This window comes from Sorex fumeus, unplaced genomic scaffold (genome assembly GCF_029834395.1).
Source record: "Sorex fumeus unplaced genomic scaffold, SorFum_2.1 ptg000061l, whole genome shotgun sequence".
NCBI classification, from domain to species: domain Eukaryota; kingdom Metazoa; phylum Chordata; class Mammalia; order Eulipotyphla; family Soricidae; genus Sorex; species Sorex fumeus.
Window position 1 is genome coordinate 11,752,793 of NW_026606118.1, and position 12,837 is coordinate 11,765,629.

Below are 12,837 nucleotides of genomic sequence, written 5' to 3' on the forward strand. Positions count from 1 at the left end.
ACATTGAAATCGGGCTCAGCTTTGTGCTAAGCACTGAGGACCAGAGAAGAGAAAACCAAAGTAGAGATGTACAGTTTCAACTTCCCCAGAATCTTACCTTGAGGAGATGGACCTGTGCATATGTAGTAGCCGGCGATAAAATATGAGTTAGAAGGAAACAGGTGTGGAGCAAGATAGCTTCTTGCCTCTCAGTACCTCTTCATAAAGCCCTGATGACGTGATGAGGTTGGTAGATAATGCCACCCAAAGCAGACTCAGCATTCAGCGAGGGATATCTGGCATAATCTATTTCAGAAGCTATGTAAGTGGGCCAGGGTCCAGAGAGGATGTTCTTTGAGGGGTTATACCAGTCTGGACATCCCTGGAAAGGACCATCCTTGTTCCATTGCTTTGCTGGCTAAACATTCTCCTGATGAACCCACACAGCCTTGAATTCTGTGCCTTTGTCATATGCTTTGGAAGAAGGTGCTTTCTGGATTTTTTGACAAGAAGCCATTTTTACTTTACTTTTTTTTTTAAAAAGGGTGTGTGGGGGGTGGGGAAGACAGGGGGTTTGTGGCTCACACCCAGCAGTGCATGGGACTTACTCCTTGCTGTGTGTTCAGGCATCACTCCTGGGAGGGTTTTGTGGATCATATGTAGTACTTGGGGATCGAATCCAGGCTGGCCACATGCACAGCAAGTGTCTTACCCACTATACTATTGCTCTGGCCCCCAGAACCCATTCTTAAATGCTACTCCCATGAGTTTTGTCTCTTGTATGAGACAAATGTGAGTGGGTTGCATGTCAAATATATTGGAATTTTTGCTTTTTTGGTTTTTTTTTTCTTTTTGGGTCACACCCAGAAAAGTACAGGGGTTACTTCTGGCTCTGCACTCGGGAATTACTCCTGGCGGTGCTCAGGGGACCATATGGATGCTGGGAATGGAACCCAGGTTGGCTGCTTGCAAGGCAAACGCCCTACCTGCTGTACTATTGCTCCAGGCCCCTGGAATTATTGTTTAAAGTCAGCCTTGAAGTGCCCTGGGGCCAGGGGACAGTTTACATGTATAAAGCCAATGACAAAAGTCATATCTTGAATGAAATTTTAAGTCATGATGTACCTATCACAATACAGTTTTCTGCTCTCTCAGCTAGATTGTGGAATAGGAACAAATTTTTTTACAATTTTTTTGGTAAAACATTTTAAAGCACTTGATGCTTTTACAAGTTTCTGGTGATTCAAATGTCGGTTTTGATCTGATGAGGATTACCATACAAGTGTCAGGATTAGAAAATGCCCATTGTGAAAATCCCTTTCAAAGCTTCTGTGTGACAGAGAGCAAAACGCATTTGGTCATACTTGATTTTCAAGTATGATTTGTAGAAACTCTTAAATCGGGTTCTCAGTTTGAAGCAAATAGATGAAAATGTTCTAAACAGTTTGGTTATGAGATCTTGCCTTCGGAACCATGGCTCTTGACCAGAGAGAAGCAGATCAGTGTCCTCTGAGAAGGAGTATTTGGAGGGGGAGGGAGTCATCCAAGTAGCCTGTCCCAAGGCAGTGCTGGAAGGCCACTTCTCTCCTATCAGGAAGGTAGAGCAAAGAAATGCTTGGCAGTCCTGTGGGCAAATTGTCAGTCTTTGAAAACAATCCACTGCAGACCCAGGGCTTGAAATCTATCAACAGCACTAGTTTGAGAAGTCATGTTGCTCTTGACTTTTTTTTTTCCCAAGCAGGTGCCTCTTTAGTTGGGCAAGGGTGGCTTCCGGAAATTGAAGGCTTTCACTTATCTGCTCTTCATCTGGAGTATGAGCTGTGTCAATCAGGTGACCACATTTCCAGAACCCAAAAGTGGTCTGAAAGCAGAACTGAAGTTTAAAGAAAGAAAAGCATCAATCACATACTTATCACCCCATCATCTTTCTTTCTAGAACAATCTCTGCACACTCACCCATGTCGGGCCCTTGGAAAAAAAAACTCGGCAGTCGAGTTTTACTGCTATTACTTGTTAACAATAGCAGAAAAATAGTCTCTGGGTCCCTCCCAAACTTTTGCTCACAGCCTGCCTCTGCTGGGAGAGAATGACTTCCCAAAACTCACATTCTCTCCCTGCATTTATACCCTCCCTCGACCCTCCCCAGCATCTCGGACCTCTGTGCTGTATTTGTAGATGCAGTTCCTCTCTTGCTTCTCTCCAGATTCTCCTCCTAAAATTCCTTATTCTCTGCCTAAGGACATTCAAAGTCTATCTCAAATATTAGGCTACATTGAGACAAAACAAACAAAAATCCATTTTCCCTGAAGCCAGACCATTGAGAATTCATGTGTATTGCCTTTCATTTACTTCTTTGCATTCTTTTTTTATTGAAGTGAAGCAAAATAGTTTCTCTTGAAAGAAATGTTGAGAAATGGTGAGGGGAGAGAAAGAGAGAGCAAGAGAGAGAGAGAGAAAGATACTTATTCGAAAGAGGGCTTCTCCAGAGAGGGGTAAAAAGTGCCAAGAATGGGAGTAAGTTGTACACAATCTCTCAAAATTGTCTTGGTTTGTAGTTCTCAGCATACTTACAAGTTAATATGGGTGCTGTCACAGGGAAAGCCTTTCATATTTGTATGCATATTATTACCAAGACCTGTAGATTCTCGTCTAACTTCTCTTTTCCTGAGGAGATTCACTCTTTTCTGAGTGCTACATCAACTTCTTTATCTTCAGAGATCTCAGGATTCTCATCTCAAAGGTCTCCCTGCCTTTGAGCTACTTCAGGGTTAGGCAATTTCCCTTAAGCTTTATTATTTCCCAAAAGTTCATTATGGGGCACCCCTATCTCTCTGCTACAACATTCCCCATGAAAGACTGCACCTCCTTAAATATTTTAAGGGGTACATGGGTGAAGGCCCATCTTATAGAATGTCTTCATGAGAGCAACCCTTTTGCCTTTGTAAGGGAGTGAAACTTTTGCTTAATATTAATGGGGCCCAGGCAGTGGTGTTGTTGGGTTTCAGAGTTATCCGTAGGAAAGAGAAATCGGAGCAATTAAACCATTTGAAAACCTTAGGCCATGGAGGAGAAAAACTTTCCCTGGCCCAAGGAAGACAGAATGTTGAAGAAACAAGAAAATAATGTCCATAACATAAGCTTTCCCCCTTTGTTTTGGTTTCTCATGAGTCTGCTGTAAAAGAGATCGTTAGCTTCTGTTTCTGCTGATCACTTATGAAGATGTGTTCAAAGTTAAAAGATACATAGCTTAGTTTTTCATGCCAGTTTTTCTATTTTTTTTTTTGCCCCCTGTTCTTTTCCTTCAAGACATTGTTGGGTTCATAGCAATAGTTTTATTTTTCTCTCTGTCATAGTCTGGTCATTGTGGTGTGTAGATGGAGCTGGTTTTATCCTGGAGGAATGAATCTGACTAGAAAATTCATTGAGTTTTATAACACTGGAGGTGCTTGAGATATCTTGATAACGTTCATTCCATTTACGCATTAGTTGGTCAGAAGAGGCTCTGGTTTGTCAGGTTTTTGCATTTGGTTTCTTTTCATTATTTGGTTTGGTTGTTTGGGGGACCATATCTGTCTGTGTTTAGAACTTACTCCTGGCTCCGCACTCAGGGATCACTCCTGATGGGACTCAGGGGACCATTGAATTAGCCTTGTGCAAGGCAAGTGCCCTAACCAATGGACTACATCTCTGGCCCCTGTTTTCAGTTAGACCCAACTAACAGGCTGAGTTTTAGTTGAAGTTAATTCTCTGTTTGAGTGAAGTAGCACTGTAACACTGTCCTCCCGTTGTTCAGTGATTTGCTCGAGTGGGCACCAGTAATATCTCCATTATGAGACTTGTTGTTACTGTTTTTGGTATATCAAACATGTCACAGGTAGCTTGTCAGGCTTTGCTGTGCGGGCAGGATACTCTCAGTAGCTTGCAGGGCTCTTAATAGGCATTAGTGTACAGTCATCCTCAGGTGGCATCCAGTAGTCTCTGAAGTGACCCAATTGAAAAGAACCTCATTTGTTGGAATCTCATCCCTCCATCAAGCCAGTCCATGGACTAGATAAGTCAGTCCTCTCCTCTGTCTGCTATGGGTTGGTTCCAACTACCTAGACTACTGTGTTTGCTTTGGAACCATCAGCTAAACTTCCCTGTAATCTTACTTCAGACTTCTGTATTGCAAATCAGAGTTGATCTTCTCATTTCTCTGCTGAAAAGCTTGGCATAGTTTCTCTTCACCTGTACAGTGGCATGCAGATCCATCCTGGGTCCCTACAGGATCTTCATTTCCTCTCTACCCCGATGGCCACCTCTTTATGTTTTGACATCTCTCATCTTCCCCATCTGCATACTCTCTACCCTAACCTACCTGTCATTATCATATCTTGATATTTAAAAGTTCTGCCTTTTGGATTAGTATAATAGCCAGATATGAAGCAACCCAAATGCCCAAGGACAGATGAATGGATAAGGAAGCTGTAGTTTATACGAAATATTATGCAGCCATAATAAAAGGTGGAATTTCACAGTTTGCTACAGCTTGAATGGAGCTGGAGGGTATCATGTGAAACAAAGTAAGTCAGTGTAGGAAGGGCAAATATCAAATGGTCTCACTTATCTATGATATATAGAGAAATAAGAGAATAGCAGTGTGAAATGATAACAACACTTTGGCTCTATATGACAGAACCAGGATTACAGAGCTGTTGGGAAGGGTTCTGGGATAGGAAGGAAGAGGTGAAACTGGACATTGTATTGGGGCTTAGGAACTGTGGTGGTGTACGGTATCATAACTGTACATCTAAACCATGCATGTTGGGATCAGAAAGATAGTAGAAAAGTTAAGGTACTTTCCATGCATATCCTCAGTACTCCTTTAATCTCCTTCTCCACTAACAGTGATCCCTAAACATCGGACCAGGAGTAAGCCCTGAGCACCACTGGGTGTTGCCCAGAATTAAAGGAAAAAAAAACCCACCATCTATATTAATACTACTGTAAACATGACTAAACTATAATAATGAAACAAATTTCAGTATGATTTACTTTTCTTTTAGAACTTCTACCTTCAAGACTGGAGCAGTAATCCAGTGGGTAGGGTATTTGCCTTGCACATACTGACCTGTGTTTGATCCCTAGTACCCCGGTGGTCCCCTGAGCCCACTAGTAGTGATCCCTAAGAGAATAGCCAGGAGTAAGCCCTGAGTATTGCCAGATGTCATCCCAAATAAATAACCAAAAAAAGTGAAAAATTAGAAGCTCTGCATTTCTCCTTGCTGTCCTAGGACAGTTATGTTTTGCTGGATTGACCTCTTCCTCTCGAGACAGCTCTAATGCTTTTCTTCATGTCCCCTGGGCCACTGAAGCTCGAGCCCTCCATGGCAGGGATGCATCATTGATCTCCCTCTATTTCTATCACCTAGTGCCAAGCCTCACTTTCACCGAAGATATTTATAGAAGGACTAACCAAAATGAACAAATGATAAAAGCCTGAAAGACGGGTGATCGTAACGCAACCAGATGGAAGTGATCACTCCTGTTTGTTACCCAGACACTTCGTTCCTCTTCTTATTATTATCCATTATATTTCAGTGTTGGAGTGCCCAGATTTCTATTTCTGGATTGTTCATTTCATCTCTCTCTCTCTCTATATATATATATAGATAGATAGATATAATATATATATATATATATATATATATATATATATATATATAGGGCTGGAGCAATAGCACAGCGGTAGGGCGTTCGCCTTACAAGCGGCCAACATGGCCGACCCGAGTTCGATTCCTCCGCCCCTCTCGGAGAGCCCAGCAAGCCACCGAGAGTATTCGATATGCCAAACACAGTAACAACAAAGTCTCCAATGGAGACGTTACTGGGCCCGCTCGAGCAAATCGACGATCAACGGGAGGGCCTTTACCTTTACATATATATATATATATATATATATATATATATATATATATGGCCTTTGCCTTACAAGCAGCCATTTGGCCGACCCAAGTTCGATTCCTCTGCCCCTCTCAGTGCGCCCGCACGGCAGAGCCTGGCAAGCTCCCCGTGACATATTCGATATGCCAAACACAGTAACAACAAGTCTTATGATGGAGACATTACTGGGCCTGCTCGAGCTAATCGATGAACAACGGGAGAACCGTGACTGTGACCGTGAGATATATATATATATATATATATATATATATATATATATATTTCCAATTTTCTTTATTTTTTCTTCTTGGTATAATCACCCATGACTTATGGTGCGGTCAGTGTTAGGTGGGCTGCCACTATGTCCTGAAAAGAATGGCGGGGGAAGGGGTGGGTGTGTGTTGAGAGCTTCAATTTAACAAGGAGTGACCTGGATTAGACTCAGGAGGTCAAAAGTCTAGATAGTGTCAGGCTTCCTCACTGCTTTTTCTTTCAACTCTGGCAGCTTCTCGGGTACCTTTAACCCAGTTCTCATGGGTAAAACTAAGATGACTAGAGTCTCTGGAATAAGCCAGTTGTATATTATCATTAGTGCAATTTCTGCTTTTACTGAATTTCTGGCACAACTGTGCCAAATATCTCTCTGGAGGCTGGAATGATGCAAATTATGGGTGATAATAGTCGGTTAGATCTGGTGGGTTTGGTGACAATTGGTTAGGAATGTTGGGGCTGGAGCAATGTTAGAATGGGTAGGGTGCTTGCCTTACATGCTGCAAATCGGGGTTCGGTTCCCAGCAACCCTTCTGGTCCCCTGAACACCATGAGGAATAATTCCTAAGTGCAGAACCAGGAGCAACACAGTAACCCCTGAGTCTCACTGGATGTGCCCCTCCCCAAAACAAAGCAAAACAAAAAAATTTTATTTTTCTCCCAGATATTCATCTTTTGCATTTTTCATCCTTCTTGTTTATGAATCATACCTTGCTGTGCAAAGACAGTGCTCAGGAGCAAACTCAGCTGTATGCAGGGCAGACACTTTACCACTGTGTTATCTCTCCATCCCTCTAACAGAAATTGTTTCATTTGTGAGGGGATGTTTGTGGCACCCCTCACTCCGTGCCCATGTGGTTTTTGCCACTGCTCTATTCTTAGAGCTGCATTAAGTGGGAAAATAGATCATATTCATTGCATGTTTTCAGTGTACTGAATACTGCATTGAAATGTCCCTGGGACTCTTACTTCATTAATATTTTATTGGAGAGACACAGACTAGAGGATTGTACAATTGCGCAGAACCACACAGCCACATGGGGCTGAACCAGACTGAAGCTGACCTCTCTCTCTCTCTCTCTCTCTCTCTCTCTCTCTCATTCTCTCTCTCTCTGCCCGCAGAATCAAGAAGCTGAAGGAGACTCTAGTGGCCGTCCAGCAGCTCGATAAGAACATGAGCAGCCTGAGGTCGTGGTTGGCTCACATTGAATCAGAGCTGGCCAAGCCGATCGTCTATGACTCCTGTGACTCCGAAGAGATCCAGAAGAAGCTCAATGAGCAGCAGGTAAAATGTAAAACGATGCCAGGAAAGGCCACCATTTCTGGAATATCTAGACTCCCGGCCAGGCTTGAGAGATGGTGAGATGGTGCCCGGGTGGAAGAGTAGGAGAAGGCTAAAGTATGTGAGGGAGGCAGGCGCCTTGGGCAGGTGCTCTAGGTAAATAAGGTCCTCATCACTTGCCTTGGGATGCTCCTAACATCAGAGAATTAATAGCCCCCCCATTTACCAACATATGGTCCAACAGGAGACGCGAGTGAGTTGCAGTGATGGATCTGAAACAGGATTCTCCTTTGTTCTTGGCTGGGGGTTAGCGAGTCCACTACCAGAGATGCAGGAAGGAGACCCCACCCCAGTATCTTGTGTTCCAGGAGGATAGCATGTTCTACACGGGCTGTAATTTCACTACGTGTGACAAAGGCAGCACAATAAAGCAAGAGATTAGCCCGGGAACATGCAGACAGAAGCCATTGTCAACTCCCATGCCCCTTGCTTATTCTTACTCCGCATGTGAGAGTCCAGGGGTCAGCAGTAAAATGGCTTCTCTGTGCCTTTAGATTGTCTTTGAGCATTCTAGCCAGGCTCTGTTCTGCCCCTCTAAGATCTTATAAGTACACCGTGATGGACAAATTGTGTAACTTAAAGATGGTATCAAATACAAATTGCTTAACTGAAAGGCAGTATCAAATTCAAATTGCTTAACTGAAAGATAGTATCAAATACAAAGGGCACGTTTTCTGAAATTTTATGAAATAATTGATGTGCTTTTATTTTATAACCTATGCTAAAATGAGAGTGGGGATTAAAATATTTTTAGGTGTTGGGGCTACCTTGGTGTTTATCATTATTCATTTTAGAGAATATTATTTGCAGGAGCTTTTCCAGTATTGCAACATTAAAACTTTTGGTGGACTCTGAGGTTTGAGATTCTGATGATCGAATGTTGGGTATTTTGCTGAGCCTCCTACCCCAAAATTCTTCTGGAGAATTTCTGCTGGTCTTGTCCATCAGCGGTAGCAGTTAAATGCTAATGACCAGTATTTCCATTTAACAAACATACAAAATTCAAAACAATATCTAGTTAAGTGTGGCAAATTGATTATATGCATGTAGGGTCCTACAATCCTAAATTACATTAGAATAAAGAAAAATAATCAAAATCATACTGCAAAAAAGAGTAAGAGTTAGAGATATTGATGGCAGAATTTTAGAAGATAGAACATAGAAGAATGAGGGGCCTGAGAGACAGTGCAGTGGGTAGGGCACTTGCTTTGCATGTGCCTGACCCAGGTTCGATCCCAAGTATCCCATTTGGTCCCCTGAGCCCAGTCAGGGGTGGTCCCTGACTGCAGAGCCAGGAATAAGTCCTAAGCACTGCAGAATGTGACTCAAAAACTGAAAAAGAAAATAAATGTATGAATAATGATGGCTGTTAGCTGAACAGAGGAAGGAGAAATTTGGCCTGCAGAATTTCAAGATGATTCAAGCAGTGAAAAATAGCAGGTTGGTTGGGCTTTTGAGTGGAAGATTACTTGAAGTAAGGAATATTTATACTAACTGATCCCCTTAAGCTCAGCTGGAGGCAACCCTACTTCCTTGACGCCAGTAGAAATCCAAAGAATCACCCACAGAAGCAGACAAATCAAACGGGAGTCCACAGGAGCTGCTTCTCTGTTAAACAGAGAGATTGGGGCCGAGAGATAGAATGGGGCCAAGTCACTTGCCCATCCCTCAGCCTCCGTGTAATCCCTGGTGCTCTGTATGGCCTTTGAGCATCACCAGGAGCCATCTCTGAGCACAGACCTAGGAGCAAGCCCTGAGAACCGCTGGATGTGCCTTCTTCCTCCAAAAAAGATTTTTTAGAAGGAAGCAAAGGCCACTGTATCAGATGCTCTAACTTCCACCCAACCCAGGGCACTCCCAAGCACAGTGGCAAATGCCAGGCTTCTTTTTCAGCCTGGAAATTGGAGGAATCCTCTGGAGAAACGGGGAACAAAGAAGAGGAGTTAGTGATGCTATAGAATGACTAAAATATCTTATTCCCAAGGTTCTTGTGCCTCTCGCCTCTTCTCCCCTCCCCTCTTCTCCTCATCCCTCCCCTCTTGTCCCTTCCCTTCCCTTCCCCCCTTATATCCTCCCCTTCTCTTCCTCTTTTCCTCTCCCCTCCCCTCTTCTCCCCTTTCCTCTTCTTCCTTCCTCTCCTCTCTCCTATCCTCTCCTCTTCTCTTCTTTTCCTTACTTAAAGTTTTTTTAAATATATAGTTTTTTTGAAAAAAATTTAGAGATGGTCAGAGGGAGAGAGGGAAGGGGAGAGAGAGAGAGAGAACATTGGCTTGGGATAAAAAGCCTTGCCCTTCCTTCCTTCCTTCCTTCCTTCCTTCCTTCCTTCCTTCCTTCCTTCCTTCTTCCTTCCTTCAAGTTAGTTACTCCTGTTCGTTCCACACCTGTCCTTTCCTTCAGCAGCGATCATGGTCCACTGTCATTATGGCCAATTCCCTGCCACCTGCAGCCTACTTTATGACAAGAACTTTAATTTTAACTTTAGGTTATGTGCTTTACATTACTGCTACTGATAGGGTTTTATTCTTAATACTTTCCACCTTTCAATGACCTTCTTCTTCCCAGTAGCCACCTCCCTTCATCATTGCCATCAAGTTCACTTCCCTGTCCTATCCCCCCTGCCCCCCAAAAGTGGCAAACTTTCTACTGGAGAACCGTGGTTCTCCTGTTCTTCATTTCTATTGGTTTGGGACCTTTGTTATTCTCCAATTATGTTTCTTTTGTTCTGAGGGACCAAAAACAATGTAGAACAGACATTTGCACTACTGTGTTCATTGCAACACTGATTCACAATAGCTAAAATCTGGAAACAACCCAAATGCCCAAGAACAGATGATAGATAAAGAGATTAGGGTACATCTACACAATGGAGAGTGAGCTGGATTTTCACCCAAGTTGTATAGACAACTTGAACACATAGATGACTAACTTCCAGTGGCTGAGTCTCTTTTAAGAGGTGGGGGTAAGGGGTAGGGGTTATCAGTAAAAAAAAAAAATCCTTTATTGCAAAGCAAGAAGGTCCAAATTTTGTCAGCCCTTTCTAAAGTCTCCACCACTGCTCCTTCAACACATAGCTTTCAGAAAGTTGCATCAGAACAATTTCTCACTTAGTCTTCACTGCTAAAACTGCTACCATGTAAGGGAGGATCAAAATAAATAAATAAAAGATTGAAGGAAGTAAACCAGAGGAAGTAAATTATGGAGAGAGAAAAAGATAACATTTTTTTAAAAAAGTAATCTGAATGAGAGATTTTATATTCGTAAATTAATAGGATATCATTTGGGTTTTTTTTTTTAGAAAGGGCCTTTCACAATGGAGACTGTCCTTCAAAGAGTAAAACAAGCATAAGTACATGATTAATAGGGTGGAAAATGTAATAAAATTAAAAGATTATTGCAAAATTTTCAAAATTCAGTGGAAGTCCTAAAAATAAATCATAAATAAACAAGAAAACATAGAGGAAGAAATGACCAGAAGAGTAATATAATCATTTATAATAAGGAGTTTCCAAAATTGAAAAACTTTTATAGCACACAGGCCTTGTAAGTGGCTCAGGAAAATAAAAGGTTCAGCAAATTCATAATGAAATTTCATAACATAGGGGATTAAAAATAAAAACTTCAGGGTTTTTCTTGGGGGGAAACTTTGGATTCTGAGAAACAGCACTGCAATGTAAATGATGTGGAATCATTCTTACAAAAAGCTAAGAAAAGTGTTGCTAATTTAGAATTTTATACCCACTCATCCAACAGAGATGACATTTACTCCTAAACATCTGTGGAAGGTGGCTAAGATAAGAAGATGAGAGGGAAAAAAAGTATTTGACCCAGGAGAAAGGGAGTTCCCAGAATGTTGATTTAGAAAAGTGTCTGATAATGTCCTTGAGTACACACCTGTCCAGCCCCTGGAGCACAACTGTTCAGTCATCATATCTGTGGCATCCTGAGGTCACAGTTTGGTTTAGGGAGCCTGCGACAGATGTCTCTGAGGAGGAATGGTAGTTTTAGATTACCTGATGAGCTTCCCTACATGCAAAGAGTTTTATTACTCCCATAAAGGATCAGAATAGAAGCTATCAGTATAGATTTGTGAGGGCATGAATGATTTAAGAACAGCACAAATTGTATATAAAAATAATTGTGGTATAGGCCTGGGTGCTCCGATCAATATATGATGGAAACATAATCATGAAAATTTGTTACTGTATCTCATGGTGATTCAATAAAATTTTTTAAATAATAAATGTGGACATATAAGCACATAAACATAATCTATACCTTAAAAGTGAAAATGATCAAATCACCATTTTTATGGAAACAATGATTATTGTGGTGGCTATAAAATGTGCTGAGCTACTGCCCCTCCCGACCCCCTGAAGTTTTGTAAAAAGTTTATTGTAGGGCCAGAAAGGTAGTATAGTGGGTAGGACTTTTCCTTGTATGTAGCTGACCTACGTTCAATTCCCAGCATCCCATATGGTCCCCTCAGCACTACCGGGAGTGATTCCTGAGTGCAGCCTAGAGTAAGCCCGAAGCACCATTTGTAGCCCAAAATACAAAAAATAAGTTAATTTGTTTTCTGTTGAGGAGTTAAAATGTCTACGTTATAAAAAAAAAAAAACCAAGAAATAGCAATATAAGCACATTATCTAGAAATATAGAAGTATTTGATCAGATGCCATTGGGCTACACTAGCGCACAGGGACGAATGTAGACATTATTGGCTCCCGCTCAAGCAAATCGATGAGTAACGGGATATCAAGTGATCAAGTGATGGAAGTAAATGTAGGAACAGAGAACTGCAAGAGATAGTTGTTTCTGGAAAATAGATATGGAAGTGGAATGCATCAGGTATTCTAGAGGCCTCATAAGAGTTATTGGCTGTTTCTTATACAAATGTATGCATGTCTTAATTTAACCTTAGCAGAACTGTGTGCCTTAGTACACAGATTTTCTGAGTAAAAATCCTGTCCTTACCACTTTTTTATGTGTCTTGTGACAAAGTAATGACCTGTTTTCCCCTCACTTTAGATCATTAGAGCACTTGGTGTTACTACAGAATTCACAAGTAAAATGCTTCACACACACTAGGTGACGGGTCATGGTGTGGGAATTCTGTGGGTGAGAAACTGTTCTAAACAGTATTATAAACCACAGAACCTCAATAAAAATTTTAAAAAGAAAAGAACTTAGCACAATGTAAGTGCTTAGTGGATTTTATTTCACTCATCTCCTATTTACTAGAGCTTCCTTTGTGGATAATGTTTGGCATGATTCCATTGAAGATTATAACACTTGGGATCCATGTTGAAAGGGAGTGACAAATA

The 12,837-nt window shown here is 41.6% G+C and overlaps 1 protein-coding gene across 9 annotated transcripts in view; it reads left to right on the top strand.

Annotated features, from left to right (window-relative positions):
- The window catches only part of SYNE1 (spectrin repeat containing nuclear envelope protein 1), a 566,819-nt gene that overhangs the window by 509,340 nt on the left and 44,642 nt on the right, over positions 1 to 12,837 (top strand). For all 9 annotated transcript variants that reach the window (XM_056125930.1, XM_056125931.1, XM_056125932.1 and 6 more), the window contains one exon: positions 7,294 to 7,456. In XM_056125930.1, the coding sequence (XP_055981905.1) occupies positions 7,294 to 7,456 (163 nt within the window). The remainder of the gene's footprint in view (positions 1 to 7,293; positions 7,457 to 12,837) is intronic.